At 42.3% G+C, this 25,449-nt stretch overlaps 1 protein-coding gene across 1 annotated transcript in view; it reads left to right on the top strand.

Moving 5' to 3' along the window:
• Nucleotides 1-38: 38 nt before the first annotated feature.
• EFCAB5 (EF-hand calcium binding domain 5) overlaps nucleotides 39-25,449 on the top strand; it is a gene marked incomplete at both ends in the record, with an annotated part of 33,375 nt that continues 7,964 nt past the window's right edge. The window contains 12 exon segments of the mRNA XM_082008727.1: nucleotides 39-601; nucleotides 4,933-5,089; nucleotides 5,774-5,837; nucleotides 7,666-7,736; nucleotides 11,306-11,461; nucleotides 16,235-16,334; nucleotides 17,046-17,930; nucleotides 19,094-19,162; nucleotides 19,304-19,396; nucleotides 20,260-20,474; nucleotides 21,717-21,873; nucleotides 25,002-25,355. Coding sequence (XP_081864853.1) covers nucleotides 39-601; nucleotides 4,933-5,089; nucleotides 5,774-5,837; nucleotides 7,666-7,736; nucleotides 11,306-11,461; nucleotides 16,235-16,334; nucleotides 17,046-17,930; nucleotides 19,094-19,162; nucleotides 19,304-19,396; nucleotides 20,260-20,474; nucleotides 21,717-21,873; nucleotides 25,002-25,355 — 2,884 coding nt within the window.

The raw sequence follows: 25,449 nt of genomic DNA, 5'->3' as shown, positions 1-25,449 counted from the left end.
AACATGCTGGTTTTGTTCTGTGTCACAGCGGTCGCAGTATGGCTGCTCAGCCAGAAGAAGCAGCCCAAACTGCACTAAAATGTCCCAGACTTGGAGGTAAGGATACGACAGCTACAGCAATGAAGAGAAATCAGGGGAATGATGAGCTGCCATGTCTTAGCAATGACGCTCCGTGGAAAGAGTGTTTTTATGAAAAGGTACAGCAGAGGTGTCTGAGTCTGCAGGAGACAAAGGTGAAGACGATTCATGCACAAAAGGCAAAAGAAGAAAAGGTAAAGAGGAGAGAACCCTGTGACTGGCTGTCCAAGGACTGGCTCAGTGAAGAGAAGGAATCACTAGATACTCGCATCTATCTGCTTGACAAACTCCTACCTACATTAATCCCAGGAGTAGAAAAACTGTTAATGGAAGTGGAAAGAAAGAATGTGCTTGCACCAGATGAAGAAGCAGCCAAATTTAACCCCATTAATTTTCTTGGAGAATATCTGATGAGACATAACCCTCGATATGATATTTCTACAAAACCAGGCCCGTACCTGGGAGGAATGAAGATGGTTACGGAGGTGCTAAAAGCTGAGATGCCAGGTACAGCGACAGAGAGGTGAGAGAGTTGAAAGTATGGCTGGTCACCAGACCAGAGCTGGTGTCTTGGTCCCTGTTTTACAAAAGGAACGGTGTGACAGCAGCCTGGCTGGTCAAGTGTCAAACAAAATGAGCCTTGTGGAGTACAGTGCCAGAGATGGTAGTTGTCTCTCGTAAAACCTTGAGAAGCAGGACAAATGCCAGAACATGTCACACCAAATGAGACACTAGTTATTCCTGTTTAAGGCAATATTCTGCCCTTCACAAGTAGATATTTCGTCTTTAGACTCTATCTTAATTACGTATGAGGAATGCAAACTGCTTTCAAACCGGTCTAGGTTAGTGAACAGCAGTTCTTTAGGACAAGTGTGAGCATCAAAGGTCTATGGACTCTTCAGATCATTTCTTCTATAGCCTTCCAAATTTAATAAACAGATAACCATTTTTCTGCTCCTTCAGGATGATTTCTCTTGATCAAACCAACAACAATATTGTCCTGGCACACTGTAGAAATTCCTCCTCCTGGGATTTTTACCTAGGTTTTCTTTTCAGATCCTTTTTTCCCTTGCACTTTTTTCCCCAAAACAGTAGAAATTGTTTTGTGTTTTATTATGTTGCTTATTTCTGGGGTGTGTTCCAGACCGCTTGCTTTAGTATCATATTTAATGAATATTGGAAAGGGGTTCCATGGCATCTTACCATACGGTAAGGTTAGAATGTGAGTGCATTAGGTGAACAATAAGACTTTCCTTGTCATTGCTCTATTCAGAAAAATATAGAAGTGAACATTTGTGTTTATAGATGACCCAGAGGTGATTGTGAATGATGTCAAAATTACTCATTCACTACTAGATCACTTCATTCTATATCAGTGTTTGGAGAATAATGACTTTATTTGAATGGCTGTCTCTTCTATTTGCATAAATAGTACATACAGCTTGAAAATTGGTTTCAGGGTTTCGGTGTCAGGAATTAGGGAAGTAAGATGTCTTATGCATAAACTCTAAATGAAGATAATTGAAGTTCCCAGTATTATAATGAATTAAAGAATATGTTAAATCTCGCTCTACTGCCCTGGGTTTCTGTCTCTCTACATTTCTAGTGCACATACTGCTACAGCTCATAGGAACATGCCTTGTGCGAATACAACTAAAGCGTTGTAATAAATTAATTTAATATAGTCACTTACCTCCTTTTTCCCTGCAGATAAAAATAATTGTAACTGACTGATCGTGGTCAGTGTGTAAGAGCTCAGCTTTTTGGTTTTTCTTCATAAGCAGACATAGAGTAGTACAACCAGAGCTGGTAAAAGATTTTCAATTTTATTTTTTATTTTTAACATGCTGGACCACTGAAACAAATGATCTGAGGAAACATCTTTTTCAGTGAGCTTTCACTCAAGCACAGACTGTTCTGGGGGGATGTTTAGGATGCCAGCCCTGCCACACCTTTGTTTTGGGGACTGTTTCACCATTCATATTGTTTCACAGAGGGACACCTGGATGCAGGAAGTTCAGAACCGTATCTCATTTTTATTTTGCAAAACAAATTGAATGAAAATACATAAAATTTCCTGGGGTTTTGGGTTGGTTTTTTGTTCGGTTTTGGTTATTTTTTTTCTATTTGCTAAAATACTCTTAGCTTTCATTGTGAACCAGAGCTTATTTCTGGAGAGGTCAGATTTTCCTGTAGAATGCAAAGCGCTGGCTACCAGCGACATGTTAGCTTAGCCTTGGCTCTTAAGTCCGTGTTTGCATTTGCAGATGGGTTCTTCATTTTTAGCTGTCGGAGCTGATGCAAAGGAAGCGACTGTCAAGGCTTGTAGAAATCAATCTCTCCATAGGCAGCGCTGCCACGGGGGTTCTGTAGCCATAGCTGTGGCAGGTTTTGCATATCTGCTGGTAGTCGTATCACGGGATTTGCGTTCACAGCAGCTCAGGATTTACATATTTGTGATGGCTGCATTGTGGGATTTGCATAGGGTTCTTAAACCAGAGCAGCACAGAGGATTTTACGGACACCATGTAGCACTGAGACTCCTAATTTAAGTCACTGGCTTTCTAAACAGGAAAACATGTTACAAGAGAAATGCCAGTCTGTGCTCAAGATCTCTCACATAAGCACCAGAAAGACGAGGGGTGAAATTCTGGCCCCAGCGAAGCTCCCAGGAGCCTTGTCATTACCTTCAGGAAAGGCAGGATTTCACCACAGGTTCTTGTCTAAAGCTCCCCAACCCTCAGCGAGCTCTCGCAGGCTTCCTCCGCTCTCTCCCTGACTGCCTCCTGACCAAGAGTCAAAGCATGCAGGAGAAAATTCCTTATCCAAACGGACTGATACCCGAAACGGAGTCTTTATTTGCCCAGGGATGGTAGGGGTGGTAGTCCTTCAGTCTGCGTCACCCATCCTCGTGTGGGAGGTAGGCGGCTGTCTTCCCGAAGAAACGTTTCATTCTGCAGGCAGAAGTCACCCTCGCTGCCGTCTCATCTTTTCTGAAAATGCCCGATACTGACATGAGCTGACTTTGAAACGCGTGCCCAGCACTGTTATAGCCGGTTTTGCTGTTATTGTCTAGGAAGGAAACGTTTTGTCCCACACCAGGGACACCAGGCAGAGGATGCAGCTGGTTTAGGTGTTTTTTGCAGGTGCTTTGGGACCCTAGAAATAAATGCGAGACGGTGCAGGCGCAGCATGCGATGTGACTCATGCCGGGCACTGCCCAAATTAATCACCAGAGCACCTTGGCAACTCCTAGCATGGCCTTAGCTCAGCTTTTCGGCTTTGCCCCTGAGCAGGACCTGCAGTTCGAAATGGTCTGGTTTTCTCTTTCTGGCTGTAGCATACATTGGAGAAAAATCTGTTAGTGCATTTAGCTTGGTACCTGCTCTATATCTGCTCTTTGCTGTATCTGAAGGAGCCAGAAGACAGGGAATGCCGTTACCCTTCCCCTGCTGTCGGTGCCGGAGGCTGCGCTGCCGCAGCAGGCGCTTGTGCGATGCCCACGATTGATTGAGGAACCGTGTTATTCGTTAAGAAGCCTCAGTGATAGTGGCCATGAAGAACAAGTACCTAGCGATAAAACTGACTGTGATCAAAGGGTGTTGCTGTAACCCGTCAGACAGGCCTTTCTATTCATTAATGAAAATATCATTGGTTTATAATTTCTAGGATGACCCCATAGCAAGAGAAGATAGCAGGGACGGGATCAGCCCATCTCCACAATATGCGAAACACGGGGGGAAGAAGGGAGCGGGAACTTGAGTTAAAATATAGTTTCTGGACTAGTGTGTTCTCAGGTACAAAAGAGGAGCAATTCCCCTTACTCTGGGTAGCCACAGAGGGTGTAAGCGAGAGCCACAGAGGTGCGCTGGGCGGCTGTCTCAATGCAGAGAGATTCCAGCAGCCTCCGTGAGCAGGAACTGTTCTCCCCAGGTGAGCCGATCCTTTGGCTTTAAGCATTTTGAACTTCCTAAAGGCTTTTTTTCCATTTCATAAATGAACAAAGTCAGAATGAAAGCAGTTGAGTTCTGTGGGATCAATTTTATTCCGTTCTTTTGTTGTGTGAAACAGAGGATCGGGGAAAACATGGCTGGGTGGTTAGAAAAGCAAAGAAAACAGAAGGCAGGGGAAAGGGGGTTACTTTTAGTCCAAGCTGGAAAACTCTGAGTGTTCAAAATGACGAAGAGGTTGGTCTGTTATCCCTGTCCTAGGGCAGTAAAGACTCTATTGTGTGAGACTGCTTCAGAAATTTCATTAAATGTTGTTCTTTGCCAGTGAAGTGCCCATGTGAAATGGTACTTAGGCTTTGAGACAAATGCATACTGATGCAATTTTGTTGGTAAATCAAGTGTAGCAAAATTAGGCACCTCTGTTCCTGCTAAAATTGAAAGAACATCTACACAATAAATGATTAACTCCATTATAAATGTGAAGGTAAAATTTATCACTGTTGAAACTATACAAACTAGGAGAGCTGTACAGACGATTTGCCCTTAAATGTCGACCGTATACCCTACAAGAGGCTCTCTCCACATGCACGTATCTGACACTCAGGTTATTGCTTCAGATTTATAGTTACACTAGATTTCAGGAGATGATACACATCAGAATATAAATACTCTCACCTCCTTGGAGCTGCCCTCTGAAAACACAGATTGTTAATATCTAGTCCACACTAGTAATTTTGTGCCCCAAACATCAAGTATTTCTTTGGAAAAAAATCTGCTTGCACTAGAAGGACAAGAATTTCAGTAAGAATTTTTTTCCTTTCCTTTTGTTCTTCAGGGTAGCCTTAATCTATCTTAAATATGTTTATGGTGGTATCTTTCTAAACGACATTCCCATATGCTACAGGCTGGCCAGGATGAAGTCTGAGGCAAAGAACAGACGTAAAGAAAGGGAGCAGGTGGACTATATGAAGTCTCAGGTGAAAGAGATGAGAAAGGAGGCTCTGGCCATTCAGTTCAAAAAGTGGATGGCGGATGTCAGTGGCAGAATACCAGCTGCACAGGTAAGTAGGGATGGTCCTTGCTAAGACACTGCTTCCTCCTGTTCCCGACAGGAGGGAAAGGAAGTCCGTGACAGCGGCATCTGCCCTGGCATGGCAGCGTGGAGCACAGGGATGGGTACTGGCTCCGACATCCCATAGGTTCGGGGTACAGGTCGCTGCCTACCACTGAAGCCCTAATTCCCCACGAGCACGTGGAAGTACTGCGGTGCGTTCTCCATAGAGGTCCTGGGAAGCTAAACGCTAAACTAAAAGCTACTCAGATGCTCCTGAGGTTGTTGGATACATACCTCACCACGGGACGTCCTTCTCTGCAGCTGGTTATCCCTCAGAATCCCCCAAGAAAGGTCTGGGGTAGCCACTCTTGCTCTCCTGTGGCCTCCATTAAATATTCCTTGTGACTTATGCAAATTGATACTGCAGCTCATAAAGGATGAGATTTGCAGTAATTGTAATACACCTCTTGGTGTACAAGCATCTTTCTCACAAGTCACACAAGGCTCCTAAGAAACTGTCCTGTGGTTACACACAGCACAACATAGACAAGGTCTACGTTTCAAGAGGGCCCACCTCTGTGGTAAGATGCATTGCTGGCCCTTACAACTAATTAACCCAGGTGATTTATTTTAGTAATTGCCTGCTGTTGTCTGCACAAAACAGGCCTTTGACTATTACCTTGATTTGTAGGTTCAGAGTGCCCTGAGGTCTTTTTCAGATGTCATTGCTTCTACTCCCCCCGAGGTGCGAAAAGGTAAGTTTTTGATGTGTCTCCTTTAGTTTTATTTCTGTGGTCTGAATTCTGATGCAAACTGTGAGCAAAGGGTGAATGGATTTGATAATAGAAAAAGAATCTCTAAGGGTAGTTACACCTGCTAGGATATTAACCACAAATCTTCAGACAGATTGGAAAGAGACTGAACGACCACATGGTTCATTAACATGATCTTGAACACTATGGAAAGAAGTTTAAAAAATCTTTCGGAGAGATTGAAAGAGCAGATGCAGACCCTTTCCACTTACACCCTGCATTAGCCAGACATTGCCATGTGCTTATTATGATTTTTAAGAATCACTCTAACAACCTCCTTCATCTACTCTATCCCCCGGTGTTCCTTGCCTCATGGGAGGTCTTGGAAATCCCACAGACAGCTTGGCATGGCGGGAGGTGTGGAGGAAAGGTAGGATCGAAGAAGTTGAAGTCTGACAGCGTTGTTAGCCTTTATGGTTTCAGGGAAAATGCTGAAGCTTACCTAATGCTCCACCAAATCACCCGGCTTGTCTAGCCGTTCCCTTTGCCAGCCCCAGGCATGCCAGTGACACGCAGCACGAGGGCGTCTGTATCAGAGCACTCAGCACAGAAAGATCTCCATAATTGCTGTCTGCTTTGCATAGCTTACACTTGACCTCCCCAAATAATGATAATTGGATAGATAGAGCCAGGAACGTTGAAGTGGCAACATAGAGCCTGCTGCCAGCCCTTTACAGCCATAGCCTGTAATGATCATCAGCTGGAAGGTGGGATGAGATGGGGAACCTCTAGAGAGCGTTTCTGCTTGCTGCTGAAGTCACCTCTGTCTAGAGCTTGCCCTTGCTCAGCCCTGTCTATATTACAGAATTGCTCCTCTGAGTTACCATCCCACGGTGGCAGCACGCTGCGCGAATGCCAGACACAGCCCTTGTGCTCCTGCTGTGGTGGCTGTGGTTCTTGGGCGAGAATGGGTACTGGGACGTGAGATTGAGAAGGAAGTTTCTGTCCAGATGCTTGTTCTACAGATGCTGGAGGTGCTTTATGTCATATTTCACTAACCGTGTGCCTCCATTTCTTAATGTATTTCACTTAATAGCATCCAATACACGTTAGTGGAACATTAAGCTTTGTTTTATATTTTAATAAAGATAATATACAGCTTAGGAATGTCTTAAGCAACAAGAGATAAATGCATTCTATGAATTTTCTGTTTATTCCTGATATGTTGTAGAAGGAAGAACAGAAAAATAATCCCAACAGAAAAATAGCATGTCTGTGCTCGAAGGCCTCATTCAGAAATCTGTGTAGACATTTGACATACCTTCTCAGTTCCATTATAGCAGCCCAGAAGCTGACCAAAAGATATGACCAAAAGATAGTTTTGAATATCATAATCAGTAAAAATATTGCCATGGAGCTTCTTGGGAAAATACTGACTCAGATTCCACTCTTGCAAAGCAGAATCCATGTCCCCAGAATTTTAAGGCTGTTTTTTCTGTTTGTTAAATCAAAAATCATTTCTTCCCTCACATAATTAGATGTAAGTACTGTTAAAATCATTGCAATTTGCACCAACATATGTCAAGAATAAATGTGACCATACAGTTCTGAATACATAAGTGCAGATTTCTCAGCAAGAGAAATATGTAAGAATCAGATTTAAATAGCATCTATGCAGTCAGATGCTTCAGCTATTGTGTAGGATAACCTCAAATAAATGTCATCCAATGTGAGAAGTTAATGTAATGTACACATTTTTTTGCACATTGTTACAATATGCAAAACCACGACTGTTTGCTTTCTAAACCAATATCCCTTCATTTTTTACTAGCAATCTATGACAGGAAGCTGGAAATCATAGACACATTGGGAAAAAAAGTAAACATAGATGAATTCACAGAGGTGAGAAATGAAATAAGAGCATCTGATTCAGAATATGATGTTTATCACAACGCAGTAGCATTTCCCTGGGGACAGCTAAGACGAGTAAGTGAAGGGCTTCACTTCTCCAGCATCCCAGGTAACTGGTTGTATCAGGACATTTCGTGTTCCATCTCCGTATCCATCCTCTGCTGTCACAACGCTTCCATTCTGGCCAGCAAGGGGGAAGTGTTTTACTTTCCTCAGAGCTGCAGCCTGTGCCACTCTCTGAGAAGTTACTCTAGCAGCAGTGGGTTTTAGGACATCCCTATCGGTCCCTTTCTAGATGCCAAAGCCTTGAATCACCTGTGAATTCAGGTTTTGCATTGGCTGCTCAAGGGAAGTTCGGTGTCCCAGTATAACCATTAGCCTGAGGTAATTAGTACTGTCCCCAAGGTATTGTTTTTTTCTGATTAAGTTCTATTAACCACAGAAAAACCTAACAAGTGATGAGCTGGCATGAGAAGCTCTACCATTTTTGCCCTGAACCGTTGTTGGCCTGAACCATAACCAAACGGCATCAAGTGTCATAAGTGTGTGAGAAGCGTAAGCAGGCTGAAAAGTATGCAATTTTAAAATCAAAAGCTGTCACTGGGAAACGTGTTTTTAAATCATCAAAATCAATAAATGTAGTTGGAAGTTCCACCCCATTACTCTACTCTTCATCAATTTGAAAACAACAAATCAGTTCAAACTATATTCACTGAAAAACTCTCCAGGCCAAGACTTTGCCAGCCATTTCTACCTACGACAGAGCTAAATTTTGTGGCTGGGTAATTAAAACTGTGAAAAGGGACGATTCGAATAGAAATAACGACAGCAGTTGCAGCAGTGCTAGTGGGTGCTGTTACAATAATTAAAAACGGAGTATAAAGCAGCTGTGCAGAGACTAATTTCAAGCAACCATGTGTGATTTTTGTGCCGCCTTTGCTCTCAGGAGACTCCCATGTTTGGCATTTTGCACAGAGATGCATTTTTATGATAACTTGTTGAAGGCTTTTTTAAGCATGAAATGAGGTATTTTTAAGTTTAACCTCAGAATCACTGCATTTAATTTAAAAAAACTATTGTGGATAATGGGAGCCCAGAGGATTGCTTTTGTCTCTGAAAGGAAGCATCAATCCATAACCCCTGTGGTACACGTAGAAGCACCGAATGAATTCGTGCTCCATTAGCATTAGAAAAATGTTTTAAAATATATTTTGTGTACTCTTTATTTTAACTCAATTAAAGATATGACAACAGAGATCAGAAGTACAAAAGATACGGACCGGCAAGCTGTCTGGCTTACCCGCCCGTGCGACGCTGTTCTCGGAATATATTCTCTGATGCTTTTTCCAGTCCGGTTTTAATTGAGTCAAGCGATGAGGCTTTCATCCCTTCCCTTGGGAACTGTTCCATAATCACAGGCCTCGCTCTCAGGACAGGGCTGTTTCTAATCCTCAGCTGCAGTTTACCTTTGTTCATCAGTTTGCATCATGCACCAAAACCAGAAAGAGAGGTGATCTTTCTGCACACTGGTCTAGGCCCTTTCACATGTGGAAGGAGTTGCTTTTTAATGGACCTTAAAATTAAATGGCGCTTTTTTTTCCCCCCTTGAATTCAGTGCAGCTTTGGGTTACTTAAAGGCTGTTAGAAACTCAGTAGAGAGACCTCACACGTTGTTATTGGGTTTGGGTTTGGTTTTTTTTCAGACGTGCAAAACAGTTGGCTGTTGAATTTTTATATCCTTCGTGACAAGCTCGTGGGGTTAGTTACATTAAAAGCGTTTAAATCCCGGAGACCAGTCCTTAATAGTTTATTTCACATGCTTTGTACTCTAACATGCAGAACCCCCGGCAGTCTGACATAAAGCTATTGACACCAAGGGAAATACTCACATTGCCTTTGTAGGGTCAGAACCAGGCTTTAAAGGTGACATTATTTTTCATGATTGCATGTGGCTTCCTTGATTTCTATTGGGATCAGCAGGAACAAAAAGCAAAGATCCATTGTTATTGATGATAATGTGTGCACAAAACTATGGCGAGGTCTCACGCTGGGTAGCAAGAAGGAGGTGTGCCAGCTTTCTTCTGATAGGTGTCAAAATCTCTGGGTTAATAATAAATAAATGTGTGCTTATTATGCGTACAGTACTTTACACCGTAGAGTACTTTACACACATCAGCTAAGAAAAGCTTATGACTCTACGATAGCTCCTCCTGCCCACATAGCCGAACATACGCTCCTAAAAAATGTTGTGTGGAGCTGTTAGACAGCAGTATTAATACACAAGCCTTTGGATGTGTCATCAGGATGACATACAAAATAACAAGCTGCTTGTCCAATCTACCTCCTCCCAGCTGCTGTCATCTTTAAGGTTCATCTGTCACAGGGCTCCTGGTTGTAATATCTCTGAAAAGCTCGTAGATACACGTAGCCCCAGATCTGCCACCTTCTCTCTTTTTATGCTGAAATGCAGAAAAAACATGCATTGCCTTAGGAGTTCTTCTTTCCCACCAGCCACCCCTCAGGCCATTGGCTGCTGCTTTTCTGCTCCTCCTCTCTTCTCCACTTGTCCCATATATCTGGAAATTATGCAATACAGACATGAATAATAATAACATACGTTAATATTTCAGTTCATTAATGCCTGTGTGGCATTTCAACAAGTCCAAGATGTTCTAACACTTATGTCAGGTATCCATACTCTAAAAATGCGATAATGGGAAACATCCCGTGTTTTGCAAATTCCTCCTTTTAACTGTATGGGCTCCTTGTTATGGTGGCTGGCTCCAGAAATCTGCTGTAATAATTCAGCCCAGGCTTTGGGATTGTGGTCTGTCCTGATGGCCGTTATTATTTATGTCATGCACACCACATTTTTAGAACCATATTGCTTTTGCTCATAAAAACCACATGGCTATAAATCCAAAGTGTTAAAGTGTCTCCAAGGCTAGAACTTAAAATAAATCTTGAGTCAGTAGTATTCCCAGTGCCAGTAGACTGAGGTGACAGCAGGCTCATTTTCAAAAGGTTCTTTCCTTTTTTTATTGTATCCAGACGGTTCTCTAAACACTGAAATTGTGGGCAACGGTCATTTTGTGGCATTAGAGAGTTGAGTGACAGTTCTGCAAAGACTAATGGCTCAAAATGCCTCCTTGGGAGGTAAGTCAGGAATACTAAATGCTGCAGAAAACCATGGAGAACCTATAACCTCCCTGAGATAACCTAGCTTAAGCAATGGCATTGCATAGGAGTAATGCTCTCTGATCCGGCGTCTCTGACCCGCTGGACATGATAAGTGACCTCCGGGCCAGGAAAGGAACAAGGTACATTTGTGCAGTGCCTTGCGCAGCAGCGTCCCGGGCTTGCTTGGAGAGTATTGCTGCTTCTGAAAGAAAGAACAAAGTAGGCAGTGTAGCATCCATGCACCAAGTTGCATTCCATTAGCAGATTAAACTACACAATCACATATATTTCATTGCATGCAATAGATTTTTAAGAGTTCAAATAAAGGTGGAAATACTTGAAGAAAGCTAACCATTTACACTACTGCTTTCTCTCCGTAGTATGTCCATTCCTACACTGAACATTTTTCAGATGACATGTTCCAAGAAATCCTGAAGCATCTCTGTCAGTGTGCTGATGACTTCCAAGAAGCAGTAAGACATGATATGTGGAGGCAAATGTTTACTGATCTCTTCCTGGATTGTGATTATGGAAAGGTAGGCAAAGCAGCTTCAACCTAATTTCAATATGGTGATGCTTCCAGTTTGGTATTTCTCCGGGTCGCTGCCTTCTTTTTATTCTTTGTGACTCCAGATACTCTCTTTGTGCTTACACGGCATTATTTCAGAGGACAATAGCTGCTGCATTGCTTTCAAATTCATAGTTCTTAGACACAGAAATAATAGCCAATAGCCTATAAGTTGGTGGCTAATTAGAAATGGAATGAGCTAATGTGATGACTCGGGGCTGAAGTTTGATGATTCTGGAGAAGAAATTAGCCTCAAACTTTACTACTCCTGATCATTGCCTGTTCCCACAGCACGTTCGGAACGTTTGGGTGCTAATTTGTCTATTCAGCCGTACTTCAGAAAAGATAACCTGGTATAGATTGACCTTAACAAATGTGCACATTACTACAGCAGTAACATATATTGTGTTAATTATGTTGCATTAATTTATACACCTTTAGGGCTTCTATCAATAAATCTCATAATAGTTTAAATTTAAAATGCAAAATAATCTACCTTTACAGCCTCCCTGAGAAAAGTGCTGTGAACTTCAGCCGCAGTTTATGGTCAGGAAATTAAAATACAATGAGTCAGTTACAGAGCTGGAACTGGAACTCAAAAGCCATAATTTGGTTTTCAGCAGCTCTAAACTCTATCTGTCGGCCTCTGAATACACCTGCATCCCCATTAAAAAAAAAAAAAAGCTAGATTTGTTAGAAAGCTGGTAAATAGTAGGAGCTGAAGGATCAATGGCATAAGCTATTGCTAAAAACTTGGGCTTCATCCAAAAAGTATGGTACTGAGTAGCCTCAGTTAGCCAGTTACTGGCTACTAAACAGCAAATGGTAGCCATAATCTTACAGTTTTCTCCCCTACATTATACATTCCATCCAGCACTCCTCTAGTGATGTTTACAGCATGCCTACCCAGAATGAACTGTGCTCTACAATGTCATGCTCGTAGTGTCATTACCTCTAAGAGAATGGAATTACACAGCACGTTTCAACACCAATGGTGTGTTTTAGAGAATAGCCGGCAAGCTGCTGTTTCAGGGATGAGGAAAGAAATGTGTCTACTTCTCAGTTAGAAGGCATTTAATTTTCCTATTGCTCTGTCAGGAAGAGCTATGATGGGTCCTCCTGGGTAGAGTAATATATAAAGCTGAGTCCTATCTTTGCCCTGCGTTTTGAAAGGATCCCTTCTTTCCCTTTCATGTTTTCATGTTACTTTCTTCCTATGATTTCTGTGGCAGTAATCACCATCTCCGTGCTGCTAATCCCAGTGGAATCTCAGAGGCAAAGAGCCAAAAATCCTAGCACAACATAACAAGAGTGAGCAGCTATCAGCACAGACACCATCACTGCCCAGAAAACAATGATCAGAGCACGAACACGGTTGCTGTTTCTAGCCTCCGAGGTAGCCTTGCTCTGCAAACTGAGTTCACTAAACTGTAGTGTGGACCATGCAGTTCTTTTAAACCTGACCTGGTTTCTTTTGTGTAGCTCTAATAACTGCTGCTGTACTGTATCCACAGGGAGGATAAAAGATGCAAACTAACCCAAAGACTTCTACTGCTTGAATGTGATCCATCACCTGTAGTACTCATTCTGCAAAGCACAGCAAAGCAGTTGTTTCAGTCCCTAATTTACATTTGCTCGGTAGCAGGCAGTTATTCCAGTCTGCATGGGGAGTGTGGCTGCCTGCCTCAGTGAGTTGCAATTAGGGCCAGGGAGCTGAGAAAGCAGTGTTTGAATTAGTCAAATTAGAAGGTATCCACACGATCATTATTTCAAATGCATGGATCCAGAAGGATGGCAGCTCAGCAAGAGCAGCCTGGACTATACAGTGAAGCAGAAACTTTCCAAGACAATACCAGAACACAGTTGAATCGCTGCTCTAGCGCCCAAAAACGACATGGCTCTGAGAATTTTAAGCTTATTGTCTCTCTGTCCTCATGTGCATCAAGTATAGTTTCTTCTATACACGGTAACAGAATCTGCATTAATTTTCCAGGATGTTTTAAGCCCAGGACCTTTAAATGCAACTGAATTTAGTCAGAGATTAATTTCCAAACCAAGGCAGTTTGAGACACTTCTGATTACCTTTCTTGCAGTACAGCAACAGCAAAGTCTGCTTTCTCATGACCTTTCCGAAGTGTCTGTTCTTCCCATCTTGCTCGCTAACAAGCATATTGTGGTATTCAAGATACACACATCGCATTTCCAGAAAAACAATCAAGCCATTAAACGCAGACCTATCACTGATTAAACGGCAAGTCTGGTTTAGTCTGTGTTCCTGAAGGAATTACTCATAGATCCCATTGCTGAAAACAACTGAGAATCATCACCTGCCAATATCGAGGTGACAAGAAAATTAGGTCAACATGTTTCAACTCTCTAGCGACTAGAGTTGGCACTCGTTAAAAGTGGAGGCGAGTTTTGGGCAGTTGTACAAACACAGATGGCCTGCCGTTAGTTATAGTGGATGCTGTATGTACCTGTCCTGCCGACGCGACTCAGTACAAAGAGCTGACGGGCAGGAACCTTTCACTAGCCTCCCCAGTCACACACAAAGTACAAAGAAACATGACCTTTCCTAGTAAATTTAGGAACCCAGAAAGAAAGCGTAACAGGGTACAGGACCTTGGAAATGGTTTTCCTGTCATAATGCTCCTCTCTTCTATAGGTAGCTTTGCGGTGACGTGTTCCTCCCAAAGTAAGTTGTAAGGAAAAGTGTCCTGCAATTACAGAGACCTCTGGTAGAATGGCAAATCTGTATAAATTGTAAATGTTAAAATAAGGTGGAAAATATACCCCTAATTCATATTTGGTAATTTCTGAAAAGGAATTTATTATTTTTAACAATATATAAAAATAAAATTATTTCATCTAAATCACAAAAAACCTCTTCTAGGATCTGAGTTATCTAAATCCTCCAAGTATAGTATTCTAACCTGACAAAAAAGTACCTGAATTCCAAAACAACACTTTATTTTCTTTTTACTAATACTTCATTCATTGATTTACATTTTTAATAAAACAAAGCTTTGCGTTAGTGCTGCCAACTTCAAGACAACCAGCAGATGATTGTGACAAGTAACAGCTGAGGAAATTTAAAGGGAAAATTGAGTGTGAGTAATGGAAATACTGAATGGAGAAGCCAAATATTACACAGCGATCTGGTAACATCTTCAGAAACATGTTCTGTGTTTGTATAGCTACTAAATGGATGCAGAACCCAATCCGATACATTCAACTGAAAAACAAACAGCCTAAAGAAACGTTTACGTTGGAGCGTGCAAGATATTTGTACGTTAATGCCAAGAAGATGAAGATGCTGGGAATCAGGGCCTACATCTTGTAAGTTTAAGGACAGAATTATGTGACGACATTTGTTGTTCCAAACCCACACATGGCTGAAATTCAACTCTGATTTCCAGCATTTTTTATCAGCAGGAATTATGTTATGGGAGTCTGAAGAAAAAATGGACTGGAGGACAGGTTACATTTCAGTTCTGATCCTTTCCTCAGAATTTGCAAAAAGCTTTCAATTCTCTTCAGAGGAAAGGTGTTGCAGTAACAGAAAATGTGATGTGTTCACTTAGTTTTCAGTATTGGCTTCCTTGGGAGGCACTTCAGCAGTAGGTGATACGTACCTCTCAGCTGTTTTCAAATCCTCTGTTTCTAAACAAGGATGCCATTGATTACGGTTTCACATTATAAACGACGCAGTCATCTTGAGCTCATTTCCAGAAAAGAGCAGCAAACTTCCTTCATTTCTTCAACCTAAGGGCAGGAAAAGTTCACAAGGAATTAAAAACTTGGTGAATTTTACATTTTGCAGTTTTTAATCTAAGAGCAAAATATGAAAAGGAAATCAATTATTCAGATGGAAAGCTACTTGCTACAAATAATGAACTTAAGTAGATCTGTTCTCTAATTAACTACTATGTTTCACTAATGGCAGGGAGATTACAAAGGTGGCAGGACTTAAATAATGACAACAGGAATTCATCATCAAATGGAAAACTTGCAATCGTTTAGATTTGCCTTACTTTTTAAAGACAATTTCCTGATTGGAAGTGACCCGTTTCACTGTCTTTTCCTGGTTTTATTGTCTGTACACGCTCACCCTGAGCAACAAGGACTTAATATCTGCATGTTCCTCTGCACTGGAACTACAGAGCCCTCTCTCACCTCTGTGGTCGAATGTGTATGAATTTTCAAAGGAAATTAGGGAGGTTGTCATAATAGCTCAGATTTTTGGACTAATTATTTTTCTAGGCAGTTGCCAATACATAACGCTTCAAAGGAAATGATGGGGCACAAAACCAAACTACAATGTGCAGTCACTAAAGTAATGCAGCATAGCCCACAATATGTGAAAATTCTTCCACAGTGCCGTCAGACAATCAAGATCTGTCCTGAAAGTGTGAAACGTTGAAGCTTTGATCTTTACATGAAGAATCCCTTTGGCAGAAGTGGTTACAATCGTCTAACTGTAATTTGCCCAGAATATGCAAGAGGATGTGCCTGCAAAGTAATATTAATATGTATGCTGAGTTCTGGCTAAGCCCATAGAAAAAAATTTTACCCCTATGAAATAAATTCACTTCTTTGAAATTTTTACTGATGTTCTGCTAATGCATAATTTTCAGTCACAGTTAATTCTTAGCTAATGGTGCCTTTGTAGTGCTGCAAATGTTGTTGTAAGTCCCAAGAACCACAGGAAAAACCCAATAATTGTAATCTTTTTGTTTAGGTGGGTCTCTTAGATAGACAAAAAATACTTGCCCTACTGGTAGCCTTCTATGACAGAAGCCCTGTGATTGCTAAGAGGGGATTCAGTAACCCAAGACAGTGTAAGTATATGGGGTGTTTCAACTGGGGTTAAAACTTGAGGAGGTCACATGAGGTTGTATAGTTAATATGTATTTCATAAGTGCTACCAGAAATGGACAGAGCCTAAAAAAGACACAAATGAATGCGGTGACCTGTACACCATCATCTGCAAACCTGTTTTGCAAACTGTGATGCAATGTTCAGAAATGCTTCAGCATCCAAAACTTTTCCTTCCTACAAAATTCTGAAGTAGGTTTTGGAAGCAGGATTAAAGAAAGACTACTTTTCCTGAAACAATTGTTCTTTCTTACTGGGCAATATTAGAAGTTAATCTCGTGTTTACACTAAAATTTCTCCAGGAACGTGGAAGGATAAGAAAAAACACAGAGAATCATCTACATAAATGTAAAATATTTTGAAGATATTGGACATTAATTAATTGCTAAGATCAAATGCAAGGCAAATTACAGCTTTCCTTCTTAGTATGGAAAAATATGAAACATTTGTTTCAAAAGAAATATGGTGTAAGACACAATAACAAGTGCAGTTCTCTGCAGGCAAAGACATTGTTCTGGAGTTTTGTGTTTCTGAGATGCATTTTGCGGAGGGTACTATCTGATAGTTAATATTTGCTTGGGAATACCTTTTTTTTCTTTAAGTTTTCTTATGCAATACTAGAGAACGTAAAACCAATGCAAACTATCAACTTATCAATATTTTTTCTATTTTAGGGCCAATAATTGAGCTGCAAGAGATTGAGCTTATGGATTTATGGGGAGGCCTTGATGATCAGGAAGTTTGTGAGGAACTCAGTGAAAAGTTAGTCTTGTCTCAAACTGGAATTTCTGAGGGAGAGATTGTAGCATATGAACCCGTAGATGATAATAGAGAAGGCACATACAGAATGAGACCAAGTGTCAGAGGTCTTTTTGAACAAATGTGCATGAGTGAAGCTGAGACTGGAGGAATTTCTATGGAAGAAAACCAAGCAGCAGAATCAAGCGATGCTGAAGTGAGAAAGGAAGGTGAGGACGCTGTGTCGGCGGTGCAAATCACTGATTTTGAAGCGAGTGATTTGGATGGAGATACGATACATAGTGAGAAATCCAGTTTCCATGAAGACATCAAAACGGAGAGGCAAACTGCATCTGGAAGTGCAGACAAACAGGAGGAAGCTTTCCCAGGATCAGCCTCTACTAGGTACAGTCTCAGTAGAGGGGGAGAACCTGGATCTGAAAAACAGGTGGAGGAAGAGGAATTTAACCTGAATAGAGAGCCTGATACAGAAACAAATAGGGAAGATGATTATCGTATCTCAGACAGAGAACCTGGCTCAGAAGGGCAAGTTGGTCAGGAGAAGGACAATTCAATTGCAGAGGCAACCAACACAATTTCAGGACCAACACCTGAAGCTATAACCATGCCCTCAGAAGACAGAGCTGTGGCAGGCATGGATGTCATTGCTTCAAAACAGGATGCTCCAGTTGCAGAGGTTGTGAAAGAAACTCCTGCGAGAAAAGAGAGTTTTTCTAGGCAGCATGGCAGCCAGTTTGGCCAACAGACAAGCTCAGAGACAAGACTGCCAGATGAGGACCTTCTGCAAGACCAAGATAAAGGTAACGCATTCTCTTTTATTCTGGCAGACCTTATTCTTTTTCAACATATACATTTGGACTGGTTTAACTGTAGATGTGTATTTAATCCATTTCAAAACCTTGTTTTTGAATGTGAGTGACTTCTGAATACCTGAGATGATAAGCTTTGATATCTTCTCACCATGGTGTTTTCCGCCAAGGTTTCAGAGCATGTTCCTCTCACAGGACGGCAGGTGAGTCACTTTGCTGGTGATCTGTATTCAAGGCACTGAGCAGACACTTTAATTCAAGTAGGGACTTTCTGAAGCAGCAGCATTTTTATAATGAGGAGAAACTTTATGTTCTGTTTCACTCCGTGGAACAGTGCCTGAGCACGTTAAATTTAGAAATTACTTCTAATAATTTTTAGACTGTGATTGCCTATAGGGAGATATAGTATGGGATCATATAGCAGGAACCTTTTATTTTAATCTCTCACTGTGTTTCCAGAGGAATATCATACTTAATTGTGTACAAAGGCCCTTGTTCTAAGAAGGCTGTGGTCGGGAAACTGTGTGTTTTACGAGAGGTACTTTCTCAAACATACTAGAAGGACCAACTTCCTTGCTAGCACTCTGTGAATACACTCTTGTGTCTCACATTTTAAAACACTGCAAGAACTGGGTCTATGTTGCCAGGGCAGTCTAGTGACAGACTTATTACATAAAGGGCTGTAAAGCTGATGGTACAGCCCACTGGTACCTACAGCTTTCTGTGGTTAACTTCTCATACACAGCACTAACCTGTCATTCAGCCAGTCCCTGGATGCACATCCCATGTTGTTTAGGGCATGCGGTACTTCCATCTTCAGAGCAGATTCCCATCCTGTTCTTGTAGAAATGATGGTGTGATGCTCTTTGAGAGAAAGGTAGATGGAAACAAGAAGTCTGAATATCATTTTGAACCCATCTTGGAAAAAAGTTGTCTTATTGCTCTTGCTAAAATAGGTATTTGTAGCTGGACTTAAGAAATGTAACACTCACCAGGAGAATTTCAGGAAGCAGAATTTCTAGCCAGTAAAAATAAATAGCTACTGATAACAAGGGTAACGCCAGAAACACAGCGGCAGATTTTACATAATAATCAGCAGGGTGCTCAGAACTAGTAAGCTCTGGTTCACAGAAGATTTCTTTCTGAAAGTGCAGGTCCAGCACACTCAGACAGACAGGATTCTCCTGCTGAAGCTAGCCAGCAGTTTGAAGTGCCATGGTCAGGTGACTGCTCATGTCAGCTCTTTTCATCTGCTGTAGAAACTATAGCTTGGATGGATGTATTTAAAGGTTTCTATAAAAGTTACACCTTGTGTCTTTTTTAAAAGCTTATATCGTTACATGGTATACTTTATCTTTCATCAGGTGACCTTCTGACTTCTGACCTAAGTGGCAGGTATACCAGCTATGGAGAGAGAATTCCAGAGGACTGGAAGTGTGACAGCACTAGATTTCCAGGTATTTGGTCACAAAGTTGTGTGTTCACTTGGGCACGTAGTGGCTCTCGGTGTCTGCAGACATGCCAGTAGTGCTGTGAGCTGAAAGTTTTGGCAACACTACAAACAATAATTCCTGCAGCTGACTTCAAGTTATACAGCCAGTATAGTCTTTGTCTCCGAAGGCCACTTGCTGTGTAACAGTAATTTCAGCTCACCTGTATTCAGTGATTTGACCTGGCTGTATGATAGCATCCATGCTAGACTGGAGCATAAATCTGAAGAAGTACTATTAGAAAAGTATAAGCAGATTAAGGTCTTTAGTCAGCATGGAGTCGGTCTGGAGCACGAGTCTTACGAGGAGCGGCTGAAGGAACTGGGGTTGTTTAGTCTGGAGAAGAGGAGGCTGAGGGAGACCTTATCGCTCTCCACACCTACCTGAAAGGGGGTTGTGGTGAGGTGGGGGTTGGTCTCTTCTCCCAAGTAACTAGTGATAGGATGAGAGGAAATGGCCTCAAGTTGCGCGAGGGGAGGTTTAGATTGGATATTAGGAAAAATGTCTTCACTGAGAGAGTGGTCAAGCATTGGACCAGGCTGCCCAGGGAGGTGGAGGACTCACCATCTCTGAAAGTGTTCAAAAAACGTGTGGATGTGGCACTTCAGGACATGGTTTAGGGGACATGGTGGTGTTGGGTTAATGGTTGGACTTGATGATCTCGAAGGTCCTTTCCAACCTTAATGATTCTATGATTCTGTGATTCATATTCAGCCATACTTTCACTGGATAGGAAGCGCAGGATTCAGGACTGCTTTGATATCTGCCACATGGCTGGTTTTGGGGCGGCACTTGGCTTCCTGCGACACACTGTGCTTTCTGCCTTTCAGACTTACATCCCATCATGGCAGAGATTCAGAACCGTTGTGCTTCTCATACTAGGAGTGCCTTTGATGAAAGCTGCCTCAACCTGCCACAGTTTGTACAGCTCATGGAGGCATTTGTTGGTGAAGACACTTCGCTGCCTACTGTGAAGAGGCTTATTGCATTTATCAAAGAGGAATACAAACAGACAGAAGAGGAGAGAATGGAACAACTAGAAAAAGTAAATATTGATAAGTTTTGCTGATCCCATGTCCAAACAAAAACCAAGCAAACGCCTACAGATACTTACAAAGTCACCTTTTAATCTCATGCTGGCAGAGCTATTCACTTGCAGCCTTGCATTCTCTATTTCCTCAAGAGACCTTTTACCCCCCTTGTCATTTGGATTCTCCCTCCCTAGCCCTTAGCGCTAGAAGTGATGACAGATTCATCTGTAAGAGGTTGTCTGTCCTAGAGCCGGACTCAGTGAGACAGCAGGTTGATAGTTAATTGTGAAAGAGCTCAAAACATTCCATTCTGCTTATTCACCTTTATAATAGCCAAGAACCTGATCTCTGACCTACTGCACTGGCATGTACATATGAGGTTGTGGATGTTTTGGGGAGGATTTTAAAACAAGTGTGTTTGGTTTTGCTATGTGCATGGCTGTACGTGAAAGTGCACATGATTCTTTGTGTTTAAGTTACAAGGTGCTCTTGCCATGTGTTGAAAAAATATATTCTCCTTCAGCAATATCCTCATGCACAGCTTCAGGGTGCCCCGTATCACTTCAGAGTACAGCTATATTTCATGGTGGGTCTGTCCACAGTAGCCTCTCTAGCTGCATTTGCCTCAGACCTCTTTCTAGTTTCCCTCTGTGCTGCTGACCTAATTTGGATGAGATATTGGATCTGACGGCTCTACTGTCCTCACGCTGAACACAACACACACTGCTAGTATTTTGGCCTTTGAGAGAATTCCGCTCAAGCCATTTATCGCTGTATGCTGTGCAAAGACTGAGCTTAAAGGACAAATTGTACATGCATTTGCTTGGAGCCCACACACTTCAGGGCAGCACCAACAAAATAACAATGCACGGAAATACAAACTGTCAAACCATTGGATGTTACTGACAAGGCTGTCGTTAATTCTTGCTGGAAAGACATTTGTATTCTGGGAAACTTCCACTGACCTGAGTTGATCTCACCTTAGATCCAGCATGAGCTTCATTTGTTCACTGGGAAATAACCCTCTGCAGTGCTGATTCTGCCTGGTAAAATGGAACTGTTGGCTGTGTTTAGTGTTTCTGAATATCTCCCAGGTTTAATGATTCATCTCCAGGTCCGAGCTTTGTATGTACGGTTTTGGCCTGGCCCATAGGAATTACATGATCAGCATACCACTGCAGTTCCCATACTTGTGTAGACACTGAGCATCAGTGCCCAGGAATTATCAAAGACTGGCTTTTCCTCCTCTATTGTAGGTTCACCACATCTCTCACTTGGCCCAACGGAAGCTGCTTTTGGAAGCCCTTTTCGAAAAGTGGGACAACAATGCCTCTGGGTTTCTGGACCTGGAAGAGGTGGATGCTGTTCTAAGCACATTCAAGGAAGGGATGGAAAAAGAGGCCTTGAGGAAGGGTAAGGAAACAGCTCTGCTCTGAGAGAACAGTGTCAACCATACAACGACAATGCTAATGAAGTTGTTGGCAAGCACCAGTCATTTTTTGTGTTTGCAAGCAGTCATAAGCATACACAGTATGATGTATAAAATGAAAATGAACAGTTATCCAGATCTACTTTTTAATGCATAGCTCTATCCCCTCCTCCTGTGCAAGACTCCTCTGCAACAGATTCACAGTCAGAGAGGTAGCCCAATGCTTTCATGGCATTGTGATGTGTTGAAAAATATTTCAGCTGTAACATGCAATGTATACTTGTGATATGGAAGTGAAAAACACTCGTAAAGCCTAAGGATATGTTTGCACTTTTAGTCTAGCCCATCTGTGTTATCCAGCTATTTTTAATAGATACATTTTACTGTGCTATCTGCAGGGATGTATCTCATAGGAGAGAACAACAGCTTTCCTTATGGGTCTCAGATAGCCTTTAGTAATGCACACTGTTGCACAGCTCTCATGAATTAGGTAGCAACTTGGAGTCTCACTGTTCTGTTGGTTCATTTCTCCGAAAAAACTTAGCAAATTTGGTCCTTGACAGAATAGACTTGGGTCAGACAGAAGTGCTGCAGGTTCACCTGGACCTGTCTGGCAGCCTCATACCTGAGAATACGTGGGCATCAGCTGCTCTGAAATACTGTACTAGCAACTAAGAACATGTCTGCATGTGTGCTTGGGTGGAGAGGACTGGTTTATTCATCTTCATGCTCATCTTCATGTTGCTTGTTCTGCTGCACATTACTAAAAATGGCTCATTTTGGCAACCACCAAAATCCCTTTATCCTTGAGCTCACTTGAGGCAGCTGGTGGGGTGGGGAGCGCACCAGCATGCTGCAGTTAATTGTCTTCTGGCTGCACAGCCACAGAAGAAACCAGCAGTTTACAGCGCTCTTGTATTCCAAGCATGCCACAAGAACACTACAGAAATATGGAAGGACATAGTCCCTTCCATGATGGGCTCATAAACTAAAGGACGAATAAATAGAAAAATAGCATAGCAAAATCAATACAACCTACAAGCAACATAAAACTATTTCCAGCAGCTTCAACCTCATCTCTCAAAGACAGCATGGAACAAGCAGGTTTGGAGGAAGCTTTCACAGACATTGTAATCCTCCTCCATGAAAGCACAGAGTGAAAAGTGGGTAGAATTATTTCACTTTCCTTGTAAGTGAAAAACATCATGTTACATATATAATGGGGAAATAATTCATTATGTTGTGGCTCAGTGATGAAGGAACTGATGACCATGTTCAGCTTCATGTGTATTTCTTCATCTCCTTCGTCAGAGAGAGAAAAAAGTGGAAGTGAAAATCCAAACATTTTTATACCATCAAAAAATTCTCCATCCCAATTCTGCCAGAAAATCAGAAATTAAATTTAAAAATACTGAATGTTCTTTAGATGATGGGCAGGATAAGACAGCATTAACAGTCAGCTCCACCATGATTTGGGCCAGTTAGTACTTGCTACTTCTACAGCTAAAACCAGTGATAAAATGCTCCCTTGCTTCCATGGGGAAAGGAGGAGGCTCTCAGCTCCCATCAACACCCGAGTCTTGGGTGCACTGGGAAGCAATCAGGGCGGCTCCCTGCCTGTTCCTGTGCATCATTAATCAAAGCAGTTTCTATTATACTGTAGGTATTGATCACAAAAATGCTCCCCGCTTAGCAGCAAAGTCACGCTTCTACCTATACATCTTTGCTTGCTTCGTTCGCGAGTCGGAAGCGGCTTGACGAATAGCTCTCCTTCCTTTACTTCTTCGGCTCCAAGAGGATTTGAAATCAGGATGCAGAAAAAATGATGAAAGTGTTAGTCATGGCAGCGCTGAGGAGAGGCACTTGCCAGGAGCATGATCAGGCAAGCACAGCTCGGGCAGAGCACCCGGCGATCCCGGCTTTCCAACGCCAGAACTTCCAAAGCCTGTGCAAGAGCACCCCCGTGAGCCCAGGGCCCGGGCGCGGGGAGCAGCCTGGCAGCCCCTGGCACACGGGCTGAACAGCCCTGTGAGCCCAGCTGCTGATTTAGGTAACATCTGAATAGAAACCGAAGGGTAAATTTACATTTTCGTGCTCAGTGTGTTAGGATTACAAGTCTAAGATGAAGTGCCACTTCGACTTCAGGGCCGCTGGGCAAATTGGGTTTGTGAACTAGAATGAGTAGATGCAGGAAAGCGATTCTTGGGAATCATAAGTTGACCCTTGTGGCATTCCTCATTCCCCCTCCCTCCAAGCAAAAGGAAACTCTGCCAGACCTTTCTGCTGCAGCCTTAGCTGCGGCAGCTCAGCCGCAGTTGCTGGGACATGAAAAAGGTTCTACTCCCTGGCCTTGTGCAGAATGGGAAGGAGCAGGTCCGTGCAGTCATCTCTGCACTCCTTCACTCCCCTGGGAGCTAACAGGCAGCACCTCACTGTTTTAGATGTTTTTCACACTAATTCATTCTTCTAAACCCAGTATTTCTTATAAAAGCTCTCTTGCTTCTTTTGCTCCACAGCTACACATCTTGGTGCAGTACAGGTGATTCCATTGTTGTCCCATCCTCTATGTGACTTCAATAGAGCTTTTGTTTTCTTGGCTTTTCATTTATGAAATTTAGCACAATACACATGTGATTTCAATAATTCATCAAAGGCACCTAAAGAAGGGTAATTAAGAATGATAATTCCTTCAGAAGGCTTAAAAAAAAAAAAGTCTGCAAGTATGGTATATCATGGAAAATCCAGGAATATGAGTGACCTGTGAGTCTGTAGACTCTGGCCTTCACATTTTTAATGGGATTGATGAATAGTTTTTCTGTAAGGTCTCAACTACTATAGTTACTGTATGCAGAATGCCTACCTGCAACCCAGTCCCACCACTCCCTCAAGTGTCTACAAAATTTGGTTCTGATGTGAAGATACCTCTGATTTTTGATAACTCCAAGCAGCTTTCCTCTTTCCATTTAGGACATAGCTGGAAGAAACCCAGAATGATGGACTGGTGAACTCCACCCAAAGCCAGTTTAGGGTTTGATTCATATTTTGCAAAAGAAAAGCAGAACATTTTATCCAAATAGACTGTCCCTGTCTTATTTTCTGTTTCTTCTCCTAGCAAAGAAACACCTTTGCTCCCATTACCCACGGCTCAGCAGAGTGGGGAAGCTATCTCCAAAGGCATTCCAGACTTTCCTTGAGTTAGTTGCTTCCGAGTTCACTGGCGATGAGGATGAAGCTATTGATAACTTGGTGGAATTTCTGACCGCAAGCGTGGAACGAAGTCGCATGGAGTGCCTGCAGAGCTTTGCCAGAAGGAAATGGCTGCACAATATCCAGCAAGCAGCTGAGACCAGCGGAGCGAGCATGGAACCAGTTTATAAAGCAGTGTTTAAGGCCCTCTCCCAGGTACGCATCCCAGGGAGCACAAGAGTCGTTTGTGTTGGGATTGTGACACGGACTTCAAACCCTGGTGCGTTTGAGTGGAACCCGCAGGGAGCTGGGGAAGGTGCTCTGGGGCTGTTTCCTTGTGCTTTTCTGCACTTAGCTGGTGTTCAGGAGAGCCA

This window comes from Phaethon aethereus (assembly GCF_964289735.1).
Source record: "Phaethon aethereus genome assembly, chromosome: 19".
NCBI classification, from domain to species: domain Eukaryota; kingdom Metazoa; phylum Chordata; class Aves; order Phaethontiformes; family Phaethontidae; genus Phaethon; species Phaethon aethereus.
This window is presented reverse-complemented; position numbering and strand designations above follow the sequence as displayed.